At 46.1% G+C, this 20,476-nt stretch overlaps 1 protein-coding gene across 2 annotated transcripts in view; it reads right to left on the reverse strand.

The window, feature by feature from the left end:
* Window positions 1–20,476, reverse strand: part of LOC144785070 (testis-expressed protein 2-like) — a 162,759-nt gene that overhangs the window by 60,092 nt on the left and 82,191 nt on the right. For both annotated transcript variants that reach the window (XM_078664181.1, XM_078664182.1), the window contains exon 2: window positions 8,162–9,561. In XM_078664181.1, the coding sequence (XP_078520307.1) occupies window positions 8,162–9,535 (1,374 nt within the window). In that variant the 5' untranslated portion in view covers window positions 9,536–9,561. The remainder of the gene's footprint in view (window positions 1–8,161; window positions 9,562–20,476) is intronic.

Raw genomic sequence — 20,476 nt, forward strand, 5'->3', positions numbered from 1 at the left:
GGTATTGCCAGCATTTCTTAGGCCTTTGGGTGGCAACAGACTCTAATGTGGGGAGAGTATGAGCTCCTTTTAGATGTGCAAAATGACCTTCAGAAGTGCCCTGCTTTTTGTTCCTTCTTGGAGCACTCTCATTAGATCAGAATGAGGGTGTGGGGAGTCTAGACTCAGTGATCTCCTCTGAAGTTCAGGGTTAGTCTTTCTCAGGGCCTCCCCTTTAGTTACCACAGACATACTCCTCCCGAAAGGCTGGCAGGAGTCAAGTATGAAGGCTTCTCCTTTCTTTGTGCTCATGTTGTGTGTCTGTCCTTTGGAGACCCCCATCATCACATTCGCCCACCTGCTGTCACCCACAAACAATAAATGTGTCTGATCTGGAAGAAGAGCGATACACAAAGTGAAGGAACCATACTGAATCGGTTTCAGAACTGCAGGTGTGAAATAAACCAACTATGTCTGAGAATGGAATGTAAGAGGACTGAATCTGCTGGCCAGTGTTCCAGTACTTCTCTCTGACCCCTGTAGGCGGCACCCCACATGGAGCTAGGGAAACCTCTGAGATACAGGCCCAGAATCCTTCTCACCCAGCCAGCCTATGAGTGACATCACCGGATGATGTCTGTAGATATAAACTGGAACAAGCTGAGGTCCTCCCTGGGTAAAGGAGCCTGTCTCTCCTGGTTTGATAGGGGTGCTAGAGGTATGCCTACAAGAGGTGTACACCCAGAAGAAGAAGCCCCGCTGCAGCTACCACCTGACAGAGGTCCAGCCCACAAAAACGGATTGGCCCAGAGAAGTAATTGCCAAAATGCTCCAAAAATGTGGCAGACACTGCCTAGAGTTGTGGTGAGCTCACTGCCCCTGCTGTGTATATTCCCAGTTGCCCTCCTGAGGCATCAGTTATCAGTTGCCTTCATCATTTGAGATGTATCTAGGCCCCTTCCCTGACCTGGAAGTGGTCAAAATGGTGGCCGATATGGACCAACTGAGAAACAATGGATCACCTGACCCTGGCATGGCTAATATGGGCTTCCTTGTGTCCCTTTCTTGAGGTGTGCTGCACGTCCCATGGTTGCAGTTAAGAACTGACGGAGTACTGGGCCTTACAACATAATCTCTCAGTCAAGAATTTTCCCTATTGGTCGAATGGACCTTTGCTAGCTGACGTGAAGTATTATAAGGGAGAAAACAACCAACAATACATTCCTAACCTGTGAAGCCAATATGACTTCACAATAAGGACCCCGAATTGCTGAATATAGTTAAACTTTTTTTGGGGATTACCAATCAATCCAGTATATATGCAAACCAAGAATAGGTTCAGTAAATGCAGCAATACAATAGGTTAAGGTGTAATAGAATTACATAATGCATTGCAATAATCACAATTGTATACACACAAATTAAAGCAAACAGGTGTTCCTTTTTTTCTAAAAACATTTTTTATTAAGTCAGGATTAATCAGATCACATACCACATTCGCAATCCAATGGGCACATTTGATTTTTTTAAACAATCATTATTATCCTCCATTAGAAAAACAATGGTGTAGCAAATGAGGAGGTGAAAGAAAAAATATAATTTCTGAAATGTTGTCAATGATAAACATAATATCAAATAAATACAAAGAAATACATGAGGTGCAAGCAGACATACAGCTTCAAAAGAAAGAAATAGGTAGTTTTTCTTCTGTTCAGAAAGCACAAATATAAAAGGCATTGATAGATATCAGTCTACAGATCCTAATTGAACCATGCCCATATTCTATCAAACTTTCTAAGGGACTAACCACCCCCTACTCTGGCCAGAGCCTGTTCTTAATCATGTATTTACTGGGTAGTTGCCCACCACTTGGTGGTCCGGCAACCAAATGTTCCATAAAGAAGCTTCCCTTCTCTCTTCTAAACATAGATCAAATATTGGGTCATCTATCTACGAACTCAAATTCGGGTGCATAAAGGAAGAAGGTATTACCCTGATCAGACTCCTTTAGAAGTCTAAAGAAAAAGGAAATATGTGTTTAGCATAAAGCTTCACACTTACAAGAATAGGGAAAGCAGAGAGGAATGTAACTCTTGAAGTCTCAAAGGAATCTCTCCTAACTCTAACTATGAGAACACCAAGTCAAAATAACAGGAGATTCAGAAAGATTCTTATCATCTTTGCACCACCAGGGACCAAATCAGAACACTACTTGAGTGCATCTGCAACATGCCTTCAGGTTAATATCGTATCAAACTACAACTGCAGTTCCAAACCTTGAACATCTTGCCTTCCTGGTACAGGATGAATAGAAGGCCTCTTTCGACCATTGTTGCTCCACGTTCACTGCCAGGTTTCCCTCCAAGCCTCTCTATTAATAGTCTAATAAAGACACTAAGCCTTTTTCTAGCTAATGTAAAACATGATAATGAACCTGCAAGGAAAAAAACAAAAAACAACATGCAGGCAAAGAAAAATGCATTTTGACTGAGGCCTGCAGACAGGCTAACTTTAGTTAAGCACCTAATGTGCACGTCGAATACATGGCTATACATGCACATGTGTAACCTTAGAAATATATGCACAACATGAATAAAATATTATGTTTATATATACAAATATAGCTTGAAGTGTAGAATGTGACTAAAAATACATGTCTTCATGTTTAAACTGAACATTAGTGCACACATATATACACTTTAGTTCTACAGTGAATATATTTCAGTAAAGAGCTCAAATGCTTCACACACATTACTAAACATAAAGGCACACAGTGAATATAATGTCAAATGTAAGATTATAATTCCATTTATGTGGCATGTAAGGGCATGGTCTAAATTGCCCTGTTCAAGAGCTGTACTTTGCTCAAGAAGTATGCAGCACCAAAGGGATAAGATGAACTACCGTCTGTGGTGGTGCTCTGACACAACGGTGCTGCAGCGGGCCAGTGCACCCGGTAACTGTGGACCCTCTTTCATCCTGTCCCAAATATCCCAGAGTTTGGGCCTCTGGGACCAACTCCCAGTACCTCAACGAACTCCCATGAACTTGCCTCAAGGTTGTGGTTAGGCTGTGCACCTTTATTTTGGTGGGTGTTTTGTAGCCCTGGGCGAAGACCTCCGCTCTGCCCGCAGACTGTGCAGGGATTTGCCTCCTCTGCGTTCAGTGGAGAACGCGGAGAAGGCAAATCTCTGCACACTCCCCAGCCCCGCCTCCACCCCCTATACTATTAACAATAAATTACACAACTAATTAGTAAATTTAAACCATTTACCTGAACTGCGGCGTCCCCCGGCTGCCCTCCTCCTCTTCATCGCTGTTTCTGCTAATTCTTGCAAAAACTGCACATGCATGCGCGTCCGCTCATGCGCATTTCTCATGAGAAATGCACTTGCCAGAGCGTGCGAGCATGCGCAGTTTTCGCAGGAATTAGCAGAAACGGTGATGAAAAGAAGGAACGCAGCCCGGGGATGTCACAGTTTAGGTAAGTGATTTAAATGTACTTATTAGTTGTGTAATTTATTATTAATAATACAGGGGGGTGGAGGTGGGTGGCGTAGCGTGGCTATGCAGAGGGTCACGGAGTTTGTTCGTACCTCTGTGGCCCTCCCCGTAGCCCCACTATGCCCACTACGCCCAGGGTTAGTGTTTTGCTTTCAATCTGAACCACATTATGAATTGCAACTGCTCCTCTGCACGAACAGTCACTTGCACCTTGAGCAGCACGGTGCTAGAAGAAGAGTTGAACCTAACGGCAAAGACTTCGTGACTGTGACCGACTGCAGCACTCCAGGTGAAACAGTGGACCTGACCTTCTCGAGCCCGAGTCATGCTTGAAATGTTCTCCTTAGCCTGAGAGGCCACGGGGACACACTAGTACAGTGTAACCAGGCGCTATACAAGCTTATATAACATAACATAACATAACATAACTAAATACAGGAAGGTGTTGACTCCTGTCAATGTGAACCTGCATCTGTCCAGGTTTCTCTGATTAAAAGTTCAGCATTACCTTACCTGTAGCATCGCATCAATAGACCCCATGTCCCCTGTCCATATTTTTGTGCTCTAATGAGTGGTTGGTGTAATAACGATGATGTCCATCTATGTCCTGTGTTAGGTCCAGAACACAGTGAATAATAGGTCCAGAATATCAACTCGAATAAGAGAGCACACTAAGGCAAGGCCTTACCCCAAAATGCATTGGGACCTTTACAAAAGGATGGGCATTCAACCTGATTACTAGATGTCACCATACATTAAATATTTGGATAATATACCTTAGTGTGAGTAAGTATAAACTAAAAAAGAATGGTTGACAACTTGTAGCACTGTCAGTGCACTGAGGCTGTGCAGAGGGGACACAACTCATTGCTGTGCATTTAACGACTGTTTCTTTCAGGTCCCAATCTTAATGGGGCTGGACCCACAAGGGCACTGAATAGATGAAAGTGATTACTTTTGACTCACTTCACATGGGAGCGTGACTAGCATGGTCCTGTGAAATTTACCAACTTTGCTAAACCTCCATTTGGGAGAAAATCTTGCCACTAATGCGTTTTTGCAAAATAATTTAATCACAGTTCTCTTGCTACATAAGATTTTTATGCAGAGTTTATCAAACCTACATCTAAATTAGCCAGACGTTGTCTAATGCAGATTTTCTCTAAAAATGGAAACATCGAATTACATTGGTAAAGTTCTCTTTCTTAAACCTACATTGCAGATTTGCTCACCTCTGGGCACAAGTGTTTCGAATCCCGCCGTTAATAATATACATGTTGGACCTGCCCATTTTTGCAAGGTCTCTGCCAGATGTTTGCCTTTGTTGTTGAACCCATTTTTGTTGGCAGTATGATTCTGTGCACTTTTCCCCGCCTAACCAGTACGAAAGTATGTGCGGTGTTTCTCTAAAACATGGTACAATTGGCTTATATCTAATTGGCACATTTAATTTACTTGTAGGTACCTAATGAATGGTACTACCTGTACCCAGGTCCAGTAAATTAAATGTTACTAGTGGGCCTGCAGCACTCATTGTTCCACACACTAAAGTAGTCATTTAAAACATGTCTAAGGCCTGCTACTGCAGCCTGTAGTGCAGTTTTAAACTGCCATTTCAACCTTGTAAGATTAACCTTTTGCCAGACCTAAACCTTCCCTTTAAACAATGTAAGTCCCCCAAAGGTAGGCCCTAAAGGCTCATAGGGCAGGGTACATTGTATTTAAAAAGTAGGACATGTGGGTTTAAGTTTAATGCGACCTGACAGTGAAAAACCTCTAAAGCCGTTTTTCAGTGTTGCAAGGCCTATTTCTCTCATTGGCTAACACTGGGTTAACTTGTTACATTTAAAAGGGTCAGGAGATCAGTGGTGAATGCCCCATTGGTCAACCATTGGACTTCTAAAGGACATACTGAAAATGATATAAAATGGACTGTCTTGTCAAAAATTGAAAGTGACTCAAGAGGGGGTGACATGGAAGTCAGACTCAGCCAGCGGGAAGCACAACTCATTTTGAGGTTTGATACAGTCACTAATGGACTCAATGAATTCGCTGAAATGCCGCGGGTTGTTGTAACTTAGTTTTGAGTTTTTTATAACACATTACAAAGCCCTTCCGGATTCTCTTTCATATGTGGCAGTCAAAAACTACAACTACCATGATCCTCGTGAGGGCCACGTGACCTGCACGCAACGCCTACCGACACCCTGCACTTTATTGATTCACGGAGGCACACACGAACATCCGGCTACGTGCACTACATTGAATGTTTCCAACACGGCACAAATGTGAGGAATCTGCGCCGTAAAAAAGGTATGTCGGGAAAGATTTGGTCCATACTCCAGTTACGCGAACTAGCCGTTTCATGTCACAGCCTTCTAATGCGTTCCAATCCCGCCTGTTTTTTAGAATACGGCCAGTAACAGCGCAACCGAATCCACGCTCCTGGAACAGGTTCAGACATATGCTGGGATAGACGGCTTTACGGCTGAAAGGTAATTGCCCGCCTCCCGCCTCCTTCTGTCCCCCATATGACTTGTCCTCTGTGCAATCCTGATGGAACTTTTTTCGATTTTGCACAGCCCCTCAGATACCCGCTCCACTAAACAAACTGAAGTAGCCTCCTCTACACCTCACTGTGAGCAGCCGACTTACAGGTAAACAGTTGCCCACTACCCTTACTTTGTTGACAATAGGCACTAACTTTCCAAATAACTAAATTGATGTCTATCCTTTCCCACAGACTTTTACGTTCCTCCCTTTTTGTGTCTCTTGAAGCTTCACTTTGTATCGCTCAGGTAGGGAGTGCTTTAAGCCGGTTAACGCTTTTTTGCCTTCTCTTACACACTGAATTATATAGATTGTAAGGAAACTTGTCTTTGTTCTTTCAGATACTCTGTATGGTCCTGATGAGAATCGGACAAAGGGTCCGGTTCGAAACGCGTCAACCTTTTTTCTTGGTATCCTATGTCACAATATGTTTGCTTGTTGTCATTTTTTTTTAAGAAAAATGTATATAATTAACTAGGAAGGAATTGGTTCCATGCATATTGATTTATGCCATGACATAGGCCCAAATGTGTTGTCTTCTTCATGTTTTTTGTTTCACGTTTGTTGCGTTGGTAAATTTGAAGGTGTGACTGTTTGATATGATGGATATGTGAGTCTGGTTTTGCAAGAGACTGTATGAATGCCTCACATTTCTTGTGTATTACCTTGTGCACGTCTGTCTTTAGATATTTTTAGGTGTTTCACATATTTATAAATTGATTCTCTATTATGTGTTTGTTTGAACTTTTGAAGAAAAATAAATGAAACTTTGATGGATTAAATCCAACCACATGGTTAATAATTTATTGGTTATTAGCCAGTTGAAATAGCTGCGTTTCTAAGTAGAACTCAGTACTTGCTGTTTGTTGTTTGCTTAGTTAGACCTGACAGCTTTTGTGCCAAGCTAACAGAGGGTTAAGCACAGCTTAGTTTAGTGGCTACTGTGGTTCACCCTGACAAGTACTGTCGTTGTTGCCTGAGTGGGGCTTCTACCCCCTCAAATAAGAACCCAACTTCTTAAAGCATGTGCCTAATATTCCATACTATCATCTGTGTACCTTTTGGGAAGTCAGTTACGATTTTGCCTCCCTGTTAGCTTATAATGTTTTCTCTTGCACCTCACTCATGGGGGAACCCCTTATATGAATTCTACATCGTTTGGTCAACACAGCTATAGTTTGGGCAAACTTTGGCAAGCAAAGGTAACATGTTCTGCAGGCGCCTGTGCCAAAAAAGTCTTTCTTCTCAGAAGGGTGCTAGGTATTTCTCTGCTTCCTCGTGGTCCTGGATTTACACCGTCCTGGTGGAAGATGACCTGAATACTCATAAACTGTAGCAGTAACTCCCTTTCCAGACTGAGAAAGTGAATAGATCACCTCCACATTTAGAGGGGGTGGAGGAGAAGGGCTTTCTCCAGGGAGAACCATGTTTTACCCACAGAGAAAAGGAAAATATGCATTCTGCACAGGGGAAATTAGGAACCTCTTAAAAAAAAGTCACATGCCGTTCCCAGACGCAGTTTTAGAAAGCTGTGCCTTGAGTAGCTTTCCAGGCACACTAATGAGAATTATTGTGATTTTAAAAAATGGTTAAAAAAATTGTAAAAGTACGCTTAGGCGGAGGTTTAACACTCCGTCTTTGACGTAACATTTATTTCATGACTAGGCAACTTTTGTATATTATTAGGCAACTTTTGTATATAATCCTCACCAATACAACTCTACTGCTTACTGAGTGAGGGTTTGTGTGTTTCTAGTCCTGTACTCATCGATGGAGCAACAACATGTACTTCATTTCTATGAAAATGCTTCAAATGGCCTGTTGTAGAAGTAGTAACAGTGAAATGGATGTTATGAGGATCACATGGCTTCTTGTCTATGGATGGTGCTATGTTCATTTTCTGTTTATGTCTATCTGAACAACTCCAGTAGTGTCAAAACGTGTTATTAGGTGGTGAATGTCTACTTGTAGCTATTGTTTCAGAAATCAGCATATTAATAGACAGCACGACCGCAAGCAAGGGCTAACACAAATACAAGCTTCAAAGTCTTCATCTGATGAGTAGAAACCCACAAACACACATACTTTACTGCTCAAGTGTTAATAATAAAATGCAAAGCTCCCCTACCTTTAGAACGTCGGGTTCCTGAGGTTGTGGTGCCAACATACCGGATTCCAACCTTTCCTTCAGCGATCGCATCCTCCCGGAAGAGCAAGAATTCCTTGGCACCAGTAAAAAAATAAGCAAGAACCCAAGGAAGAACCCTCCTGCAAGTCCCAGGAACAGCCCCGAGATATAGTCTGGCAATGGCAAGATGAAGTAATTGTAGGCCAGGATTGCCACACAAGCAAGAGTCTTGCATGGCACCGTGGCACAAGGCTGAGCGGCATGGTATCCACCAAGTGTTGGTGGCAAGTTCTGACCTTCTAAAATGCTATTCCTTCGCCCCACCTCAACCACTTGAATGACATCACCAAAGGAGCAAATCTCATAGCCACAGTGCCAGGCTGGCACCCATCTTTGTTCGGGCGAACAACAGTCTTTTTGTGAATTTTTCCTCCAAGACTTACTACTGTTTTCTGCAACTCCAAGCCTGTCACCTTCCACTTTACCATGCCCAGTCCTTGCATTCCTGATATCTAATGTGTTGTTTTCTAGGCCATAACCAGTTGGAGACTCTTGCATAGAGGAGGCCGTGTTGGCCGGCTTGTGCCTGGGTGTTGCACTGACCTCGTCTCCGATGATCTTGCTCAGCATGCTGAGTGGCTCTTGCATTGCCTCCGACAGTCTTCTCTTAGTATCTTCCAACTTGGCCTCCACCTCTTGCACTTTGAAGAAACTCCCCTTGATTTCCGAAGGCGAGGAACTGGGAGACGATGGGGCTGTCCGAGAGTCCCCATTTTTGTTTTTGGGCTGTGTGATCTGTCGCCACAGATGGACATTCAACTTCGAGTCTGACTTGGACTGGGTTACTTCCGGCTCCAATCGAGAAATTTCTGTTGAGATAGATTTCACCAGGTTCAGGAGTGGCTTGGGTCTAAGGGGAGAAGTTTCCTTAGATTCGATCTCTGTGGAGAGTGACTTAACCAAGTTTATCAGTGGTGCTGGTGAGCTTTGCAACAGAGGAGACATGGATTGGGGAGAAGACTTGGGAAGACTACCAATGGAAGTTTCAGAGATTGACTGAGAATCCAGATGCAACAATCGGGGAGATGATTCTTCACTGCCGGGTATAGGGTGGGTGTCTAGAAAGTCATTAGTTATGCAAGAAACATCTCCCTCAATAAATGTTGTAGACCCTCTGTCTTCATCATCTTCAAGCGTGAAGATCAGCTCATTGTCCTCAGGGCTTTCCCAGTGCTCTTCACTTACAGCAGCTGTTAGCTGAATGATTATACCCTGGGATCCCTGTGCTCCTCGCCCTGTAGAAGGGAAACCATGTGGACATTGTGATTTTGTGGCGTTCTCCGGGTCACGGTCGTATTTCGTATATTCAGCCATTCTTCAGATCATGGTGACCGTGTTCTCTGTTAGGACAGAAAAAGTAAAAGGGTATTTTAGACACATATCAAACTGGCAGTGATCTAATTATTGTATTTCATAGCTTCACAATTGGCTGCTAAACTCTACCACATTATGAATTTCATGGCAAGAGAGGAACAGTAGGGAAATGTGTTTGCAAAAAAAGTCACTGCTATTCCCAGACGACAAAAGATGCTCTTTGGAACAAATACTGAAAATGCCATATCCTTCCTCAGCTGGTTGCGGTTGTCCACAACATTGACGCCTAACATTCTTGCATGTGTTTGTTTTTTAAAAGGTCAAGGAATTTTGGGCCGAACAATTTGTGTAATTGAGGACTGTCTCTCTCTCTCTATGAGAGGGTTGCTGAACTCAACTTTCCATTTTTGGCTTCTCTGCAAATTGTTTTTTCTCTGACCATGACATGGTGGGTAACCAGTCAATTTCACACGCAAGGGAGATTAATGGTGAACACCAAATTACAGATCTCCTGAAGTGCAAAGCCTGACCTCCATTGAATGCCTCCAACTCCTTACAGTTCAGAGGACTAACATGTGCGTGCAAGTACATATAATTTCAGTTTCTGCAAAATCAAGATGTTGATGAGCTGGGATGGAATGGATGATTGTGTTATTTTTGCATTTACATATCACAGTGAGGAAACATCTGAGTATGGTATTTTGCTGTCATTTTAAAAATTAACATTTATACAATTTTTATACATTGGAGTTGGATTTTTATTGAGTTGTGTTTTCTTCTTTTTAACTGTTTTGGTGGTAATACATGCTTTACACATGTTGTCTCCTAAATTTAGCATGGCTGCTCTGCACCAACCCACCAAGGGTTGAGCTAATCTTTAAATTATTGTGACCTAACTTGACCTTATAAGAAATTGTGACATGAGGTCAACTAAAAAGCTAGTTTCCGACAAAAATTATTTGAATACTTTCTCTGTTAGTTGTCTGCATAATTTACTTCATCTAAATGTAGGAAAATGGAGTGTTATGGTGTGTGGGGGTTAGTCCTCACCATGTAATACTATCACGATACCCCAAATAAATCCTTAACTCAGTCGTGGTACAGTGGCTAAGAGCAGTCCGGCTCTACTAGAGGAACATGTGTTAAGCATTTCAGAGAACCAGCATGGACGATAATAAATTGACCCGACTCGAGTGAAATCCAATATCAATTTGTAAAAATAAAGTGTACTTATTATCTTAATTTAGACACAAAAATTAACAGAATTTCATACATTCAACCAGAGTTATAGATTGTAGAAGTCATAGAAAATTAATGCAAAATAATACAGTGAAAATATAACATTGCATTCAATGGGAAAAACCACTAGTGACAAGCAATCACTTGCAGATCAGGTTAAGTTGTACCCTTGCAGGGTAAAGGTGATGTGGGTCCCAGGACCAAGCCATGACAGTCAGTTCAATTTTACCTGGCCCGTGGAGCCCGGGTGCAGAGTTGTCCTGGTTGTCCCTGGCGCTGAAAGGGAGCTGCGGGAGAGCAGCTTTTATCGCTTTACTCAGTACTCATGAAAAAAAATGCAAAAACACAAGAGCAGGGTCGTTGACGATGTCAGTCGCAGGTGGTGTGGAATGGCCTCTTGAAGCAGCGTTGAGTTAAGGGACTGGCGACCAACAAGCCTTGGCAGCAGTAAGCTCAGCTTGGAGCTTCTTCTACATCTGGAGGTTCAGGGAAAGGCAGTAGTGGCTTGAAACTTTGTGGAAGGAACTACAGTTCCCACAATGCACTCGTCCATCTGGATTTGGCTGATCCCTTGGAGGGCCCAATTGCCAGTGATTCTTCAATTCCTAAGCATCGTTTTACCTACAGTGTGCAAGGGACTAGTTCCACTAGTATAAGGTTGTGGGAGTTAGCTTATGGCTCTCTCAGGGGTACCTCAGACGGAGGGAACCAACCTTTAGCCAAGGATGAGCCTCGTTCATACAGAAGTGTTGCCACAGGTTCAGAGTATCCTTCCCTTTGTTTTTGCAAGTTCCTGTTGTCGATGACACGGGTCCCTTCTGTGTCCTCTTTCATGCAAGTTGGATCAGAACTGAGGTTCTGGTGTCAGGGCTGTCCCTTAAATTCTAGATTTAGGGGAGTTAAGGGTGTGGGAATTAGTGGCCAATGGGCAGCAAGTCCCTGCAGCTAGTCTGCATTTGAGGTGACCACATCTGGGGCATAGGTCACCTTTTCCACCCAGAACGCTCTATTCTACCACTTCTAGAGATGGCAGACATCTATTGTTTAGTGTACAGACCAGGCTGCTAACCCTGGAGATGTGGCTTGCCTTCTGGGGGTGTACACCTCCTTTATAAACTAATTTGCCCCTGTCCATGTGCAAATACACCTGGGGCAGGGGGAAGGCTGTTTCCTCCCATAGGAGTCAGCCCTGATGCATATCAGAAGCGGTGCAGCCTTTGAAGCTCATCGCCTTGATGTACCACTTCACAAACCTGCTTGCTGGGAGGGAGGTGTGACCTCCTTCCTGCCTGAGCCTTCGTTCCTGAATCCTAGGAGTGATCACACTACCTGGCAAGAGGTCAGAATCCTTTCTTGGCAGCAGCACACATGGGAAACACGGGCTTGCTAGCCAGAGCACAGAGAAGCTGGGGCAACCAGGGGCGCAACCTCTAATTTAGCCACCGTAGTGCAAGCCACATCACCCAGGGCACGAGATTCATGTCAGGGGTGAGAAGGCATGTTGTTTGATGCCAAAATTACATATTTCTGCTGTACAATAATGGAGCTGGCAATTTCTTGAATTCCCGGGTGGCAGCCCAGGCTATCTTATGCACCGCTGACACTTATAGTAGTTTCCAATGTGGAAAGTCACTCTAGGGACATATAAGCTTGCATTTATATGTTTTCACCTTTAATATAATGCGCCCTGCCTCCTGGGCTCACAAGGCCTTCCGTAGGGGTGCCTGACATATATTAAAAATACTTTACTTGGGTCACTCCGGGTGACACAGACCTGTTTTGTAGCCCTGAGGACCCCTTTACCACCTATGCCCTAAGTATCCCTGGTACCATATACTAGGGACTTATACACGGGGTAAAGTCCTTGTCAATTGGAACTGCCAATTCACATATAACAGTTTTAGGGAGAGAGCACTGGCACTGGAGCCTGTGTAGCAGGCTTCAGTGCATGGTCAGAGTTGAAAACCAGCATCTAGTAGTCAAAATAGGGGCACAAAATGGGGGGACAGCTGCAAAAAGCCCTGTTTTCTTACGCTAGCACTAGCATTTTCATTAAAATGTCGGCTGTGAGAATTTCTGTGGAATTTTGTATCAGCCAGATAGGTTGTGCCAAGTTCATAACTTTGTAACTTTGTCACCATGGTAACTTAACAGATTTTACAGAATTTCACGAAAAGGCCAAGCCATCGTTCCTAAAAAAAGGTTTTGGCTGGAGAGCTCCTGTGCTACAAGTAGGTATTGCTGGGTTTGAATCATCTGCAGTTTGTAACAGCAAAATGTTTCACCTACAAAATTCGCAGACTTGATGACATTAACAACGTTGGAGGAATTGCCTGCTGAAACACTGGTGAGGGGCAGAACCTGCAAGAGTAGTTACCAAAAGTGTGTACCGATACAAGGGACAAGTGGGCACAATACTTATAGACTGACATCGGTGAAAAACAGTGGAGGGCAGCTAAGCAATACACTGAAAAACTGTCACAGAATTCTCGATTTAAGTACACGTAGTTTGACTATGTACACCTGTCGTATATTCCCCAAGTTGTGCATAGGTTGTATATTTATTCATAGTGTTTAGGTCTGGACTGTTCCCATGAGGCACAGGTTCAAGACTGATTTGCATATGGCCATGTCTGAACTGGGGTGGCTTGGTGAGCAAAATAACAATGGATTAAACCCAGATCTGTGACTGGGGGTGAATGTTTTGCCATTGTGCAACATTCCATCCATCATCTTGTGTGTTTTGCTGTTCACCCTATGTGGGAAGGGTATGCCCAGACGTGGGTCCCTTGCTCACTAAGCCACTGGAGTCAAGCTATCCTGGCTGAAGACAGCTGATAGCCAGAAACCGGTCCTAGGATGCTTGATTCCGGTCCAGGAAAGGCATGGCTTGGCAGTTCGGTCTGGACTGTTCCCATGAGGCACAGGGTCAAGACTGATTTGCATATGGCCATGTCTGAACTGGGGTGGCTTGGTGAGTAAAATAACGATGGATTAAACCCAGATATGTGACTGGGGGTGAATGTTTTGCCATTGTGCAACATTCCGTCCATCATCTTGTGTGTTTTGCTGTTCACCCTATGTGGGAAGGGTATGCCCAGACGTGGGTCCCTTGCTCACTAAGCCACTGGAGTCAAGCTATCCTGGTAGCCAGAAACCGGTCCTAGGATGCTTGATTCCAGTCCAGGAAAGACATGGCTTGGCAGTTCGGTCTGGACTGTTCCCATGAGGCACAGGGTCAAGACTGATTTGCATATGGCCATGTCTGAACTGGGTGCATTGGTGAGCAAAATAACGATGGATTAAACCCAGATCTGTGACTGGGGGTGAATGTTTTGCCATTGTGCAACATTCCGTCCATCATCTTGTGTGTTTTGCTGTTCACCCTATGTGGGAAGGGTATGCCTAGACGTGGGTCCCTTGCTCACTAAGCTACTGGAGTCAAGATATCCTGGCTGAAGACGGCTGATAGCCAGAAACCGGTCCTAGGATGCTTGATTCCGGTCCAGGAAAGACATGGCTTGGCAGTTCGGTCTGGACTGTTCCCATGAGGCACAGGGTCAAGACTGATTTGCATATGGCCAAGTCTGAACTGGGGTGGCTTGGTGACCAAAATAACGATGGATTAAACCCAGATCTGTGACTGGGGGTGAATGTTTTGCCATTGTGCAACATTCCATCCATCATCTTGTGTGTTTTGCTGTTCACCCTATGTGGGAAGGGTATGCCAAGAGGTGGGTCCCTTGCTCTCTAAGCCACTGGAGTCAAGCTATCCTGGCTGAAGACGGCTGATAGCCAGAAACCGGTCCTAGGATGCTTGATTCTGGTCCAGGAAAGACATGGCTTGGCAGTTCGGTCTGGACTGTTCCCCTGAGGCACAGAGTCAAGACTGATTTGCATATGGCCATGTCTGAACTGGGGTGGCTTGGTGAGCAAAATAACGATGGATTAAACCCAGATCTGTGACTGGGGGGGAATGTTTCGCCATTGTGCAACATTCCGTCCATCATCTTGTGTGTTTTGCTGTTCACCCTATTTGGGAAGGTGTGAGAAGTTGGCCTGATGTGCAGTGCTCACTATTCTAGTGATCACTATATATCAGTCCAAACAACCCTTATTGATGATTGGTTGTAAGTCAACCTTATAGACCAGCTATCCTAGTAGCATGGATACGAGCAGTCTAAGGCTAAGACTCTAGAGGGCGTGTTAAGCCAGCTGTTTTACCATCACATTACCCCTTGAACACCCAGTGAAAGGACACCACACAAGTGTTATGAAAATAAACAATGTATTTATTAGGATCACAACAACCCTGTACTCTTTATGAGGACAGGGTGCTAAGCACACAACAAAACTCTTACGAAAATACTTTTAAGTTAGCACGTTACACAAATGCCCGAGGGGCACGAAAAACCATATACACTAAAAGTGGAATGCGAATTACTAGCAGGTAAGTAACAGTTCTAATAGGCTTTGGAATCGCTAGGACTGGACTAGGGAATCGTTAGATTACTACTAGGAGGCCCAGGGGACTCGGGTGCAGAGTGTGCACTCTCACGCGGGATGCGGGACAAAGTCTATGGAGGCTAGTAAAGGCAAAGTTAGTGTTCACGGGCGAACCCGACCTGGTAGGAAGAAAATGACAGTGGATCCTGACCCTTGGATAGTGAGGCTATGCTGGGACACCGGAGTGCCGAAGTTACCTAGCCCAGGGGCTGCAGCTGCATAGGCCTGAAAAGACGTCGGGGATCTCGTTGCCGGACCGGGAGCCTGGAAGGAAGAAGTTGCTGGCAGGCGACCAGTGAAGGAAAGTTCGAGGGATCCAAGCCTGGATCAAGGAAGAAGAAACCTGAAAGCAGAGGGGACCAAGTTCTTGAATCACTAGCCAGTGATTAAGTGGGCACCAGGATGGCACCGGGCGAAGTCACCGCAGTCAGGTGAGTGGGCGCTGCTGGGCTCTGCAGTCTCTCGGACCAGGAGGCGTTGTCGGCGACCAGGATGGAGGTGCGAGCTGTCCCACGAAGGATGAAGTCGTTGGCGTCGAAGTTACCCAGGATTGGGCAACAAGCCTTGGCTAATTCAAGCCCACGCGGTGGACTCAAAATGGCGTCTTGAGTGGACCAGGAGGGTCCAGGGTGCTCCTCTTCTGGGAGGGAGCAAGGGCCAGTCTGGAGCAACCAGACTAGCAGCAGAAATGTCGTCGGGCGTCGTCAGGGAGGCCACAAGCCAACGGGCTAGTAGCCAAACAACGCGGTGAGCAGCGGAAAGCAGAAGGGCCCCACGCAGATCGTGGAGATGCTGGGGGGCTGCACTTCGGAGCTGGAGCTGCTCAGAGTCGGGGCTTCTCGGACCCCAAAGCACTCACCAGTGGAATACTCGGCGGGCTTGCTGTGCAGAAGTCGTGCAGTCTTGGCGATGGCCGGTCCCTCGAGGTCTCGTCGCACCCACGGTTCTCAGCTGTGCTGTAGAGGTGGGTAGAGGTCAGAGGTGCCAGGGAAGCCGGGTCTCGTCGAGCTGGGCAGTCGGATTCCGGAGGAAGGACGTGCAGCAGACCGCAGTGTTCTGTAGATGGTGCCTGCGGGTGCAGGGTGACTACTCCTTAGTCACAAGGGAGAAATCTTAGGAAGAAGTCTTGAGTTCCTTTCGCAGAAAGTAGTTTCAGGATTCAAAGATGATCTGATTTGGAAGGGGGCCAGTCTCTACCTTTATCCTGTAAAAAGGGGCTGGCACGCGACTAAGTCCTGCCCTATGGGTGGGACTAGGAGGGGGGTGGTTACACCCACTTCCTTGGCGGGCTTTTCCCCAGCACAGGGTCTGGAGTGACCCTGGAACTGGTTCCAGCCAGCCTATGCACAGTGAGCACCGGGGTGCCACGTGCAGTCACCTTCCTCTAAAGCCCTGCCTACCTACAATACACAAAACCCTGTCTGGGACGGTGCTGGCACCGCCCCTGGCAGGAAACCCTTTGTCCTTATCTCCTGCTCTGGGAGGACTCCCAGCAGCAGGAGGGCAGACTTGTGTCTCGGTGGCAGCATCCATTTTGTGGATGCTAAGGCTCTGTCTGACTTTTAACCGGGTTATAGGTTACAGGCATGTCGTGTCCCTCTAGAAGGGTGGAATGCTAACCCCGTCGCCAGAATTGGCGAGGGGTTAGTATTCCAATTCGTATGACACCTTACTCGACATGTTTTGATAAAGCGATACCAGAGTTGGCACATAACCGCGAGGATTATAATGCACTTAAGAGTATATGGTATGCGATATCATGGAAACGGCTAAGGGATGGATCCCGAAAGCCGCAGACAGGCTCAGCTCATGCTAGAGCACCATCTCACACGATTCCAAGCACTCTGCCTTCAGGATTGTTAAGGCCTGCCATAGGAGTGACTGATAGGAGATCTGTGTGTCCATTTTAGGGTTAGATATAGGTATACTATATCTAAAGCAAAGGGTGTGTACACCACCTTGCCCCAGCTGTCGTGCAGCCAGTTGTGTCAGTTTTAGTTAGTCAATCCAGGGGTGGCACAATACATGCTTCAGCCCCTGGGAGACTTCTGGGTGCACCTCAGCCCTGGGTACAGGGACTTGGAGAGGGCCCAGTGCCAATTCAGTACCTGAGTACAATTTGGATAGAGAGAACAGCTAGGCTGTGGGTCTGATTAGCAGGCCCACAGCCAGGGAAAGTCGTAAACCAGTGCAGCAAAAAGCAAAAATCTGGGTGATCATAGGATTGCAGACCCTACTCTCCTACATGACCCCCCCCCAAACTTTGGGACAATAAACTAACCTTGACCAGGTGAGTCTTCTTGCTCTAAGTGGAAATACCTGGAGAGCCCATCAGCATTGCTGTGATCAGTCCCAGGTCTATGCTCCACTGTAAAATCCATCCCCTGTAGGGAAATGGACCACCTAAGCAGTTTGGGGTTTTCACCCTTCATCTGATTTAGCCACAAGAGGGGCTTATGGTCTGTCTGAATGGTGAAGTGAGTGCCAAACAAGTAGGCCCTCAGCTTCTTCAGGGCCCAGACCACAGCAAAGGCCTCCCTCTCAATAGCTGACCAATTTTTCTCTCTGGGTGTCAACCTCCTACTAATGAAAGCAATAGGCTGATCATTACCATCAAAATTCAGTTGAGACAGAACAGCTCCCACACCCAACTCAGAAGCATCTGTTTGGACAATGAATGGCTTGGAGTAATCTGGACTCTTGAGGATAGGTGCTGTGCACATGGCCTGCTTTAGGTCATTGAATGCTTTCTGACAGCTTGCTGTCCACTGAACTTTCTTTGGCATCTTCTTGCTTGTCAGGTCATTAAGGGGGGTCACTATGGACCCATAATTTCTGACAAACTTCCTATAGTACCCAGTCAGGCCCAAGAAAGCTCGAACCTGAGTCTGGGTGATTGGAGGAGTCCAGTCCTTGATGGCCTGTATCTTACTCTCCAGTGGCTGAACCTGGCCTCCACCTACAAGGTGGCCCAGGTATACAACCTGTGACTGCCCTATCTGGCACTTTGTGGCCTTGATAGTGAGGCCTGCCTTTTGCAGGGCCTCTAACACTTTCCTCAGGTGGACCAGGTGATCCTCCCAGGTGGAGCTAAAGACAGCAATATCGTCAAGATAAGCTGCACAGAAGTCATCCAGCCCAGTGAGGACTTGATTCACCAACCTTTGGAAGGTGGCAGGTGCATTTTTCAGTCCAAAGGGCATTACCACAAATTGATAATGCCCTCCAGGGGTAGAAAATGCTGTCTTAGGTTTGGCTTCCTCAGCTAACCTGATTTGCCAATACCCAGCTGTCAAATCAAATGTGCTTAAGAAGTTGGCAGAAGCCAATCTATCTATAAGCTCATCTGCTCTTGGTATTGGGTGGGCATCAGTCTTAGTGACTGCATTGAGGCCTCTGTAGTCTACGCAAAACCTCATCTCTCTCTTACCACCCTGGGTGTGAGGCTTTGGCACTAGAACTACTGGGCTAGCCCAAGGGCTATCTGAGGGCTCAATGACTCCCAGTTCCAACATTTTCTGCACTTCAGTTTTGATGCAGTCTCTAACATGATCAGGCTGCCTGTAGATTTTACTCTTGACAGGCAGACTGTCTCCAGTGTCAACATCATGGGTGCACCAATCAGTTTGGCTGGGTGTCAGAGAGAACATATGTCGAAAGGATTGCAGAACTTGCCTGCAATCCTGTTGCTGATGTTCAGTGAGGCTGCCACAAAAGACAACACCATCAACTGACCCATCATCAGGATTCTGAGTGAGCAGGTCTGGGAGAGGGTCACTCTCTTCCTCCTGTCCCTCATCTGTGGCCATGAGCAAGCTCATGTCCTTCCTGTCAACATATGCTTTGAGCCTGTTAACATGGAGCACTCTGAGAGGGCTCCTGGGAGTTCCAAGGTCCACCAAGTAGGTAACCTCTCCCTTTTGCTCAATGATGGTGTGGGGCCCAGACCATTTGTCTTTCAGAGCTGCTGGGGCCACTGGCTCCAGCACCCACACCTTCTGTCCTGGCTGGTACACAGTCAGTACAGCCTTTTGGTCATGCCAAGCTTTTTGAAGTTCCTGGCTGGCCTCAAGGTTTTTAGATGCCTTCTCCATATACTCAGCCATCCTGGAGCGGAGACCAAGTACATAGTCCACTATGTTGGTTGCAGGCTTTTTGAGAGGTCTCTCCCATCCTTCCTTCACCAAACACAGGGGTCCTCTTACAGGATGCCCATACAGAAGCTCAAAAGGGCTGTAACCAACCCCCTTCTGTGGGACCTCTCTGTAAGCAAACAGGAGGCAGGGGATCAGGACATCCCATCTTCTCCTAAGAGGTTCAGGTAGTCCATGAATCATCCCTTTCAGGGTCCTGTTGAATCTCTCAACAAGCCCATTGCATTGTGGATGATAGGGTGTGGTGAACTTGTAGTTCACACCACACTCCTTCCACATGGCAGTCAGATATCCTGACATGAAGTTTGTACCTCTGTCAGAAACGACCTCCTTAGGGAAACCCACTCTGGAGAACACTCCAACTAGGGCTCTTGCCACTACAGGGGCTGTAGTGGTCCTAAGGGGAATAGCCTCAGGATACCTGGTGGCATGGTCCACCACCACCAGTATAAACTTGTGTCCTGATGCTGTCTGGGGTTCCATTGGACCAACAATGTCAATCCCCACTCTTTCAAAGGGAACCCCCACCACAGGTAGTGGTATGAGGGGGGCCTTTGTTGTGCCACCTGACTTGCCACTGGCTTGGCAAGTGACACATGAGCGACAAAACTCCTTGGTATTCTCATTCATATGGGGCCAGTGAAAGTGTGAGACAAGCCTGTCCCAAGTCTTTGTCTGACCTAAATGACCTGCAAGGGGAATCTCATGGGCCAAGGTGAGAAGGAAACCTCTCAGAGACAAGGGGATGACCAGCCTCCTGGTTGCACCAGGCTTGGGGTCTCTTGACTCAGAGTACAGGAGTCCATCTTCCCAGTATACCCTGTGGGCACCTGTGGCATTCCCTGCAGCCTCAGCAGCAGCCTGCTGTCTGAGGGGTTCAAGGGAAGGGCAGCTCAACTGTTCCTTCCCCAGGTCTGCTCTGGAGGGTCCCCCTGAGCCCAGAAACTCAACTTGATCAAGTTCAAGCTCTTTAGGCTCAGTTTCCCTCAGCTCTGCTAGATCAGCCTCCTCAGAGACTTGATCCTCAACCTGGGGCAAGGGG

This window comes from Lissotriton helveticus, chromosome 10 (genome assembly GCF_964261635.1).
Source record: "Lissotriton helveticus chromosome 10, aLisHel1.1, whole genome shotgun sequence".
NCBI classification, from domain to species: domain Eukaryota; kingdom Metazoa; phylum Chordata; class Amphibia; order Caudata; family Salamandridae; genus Lissotriton; species Lissotriton helveticus.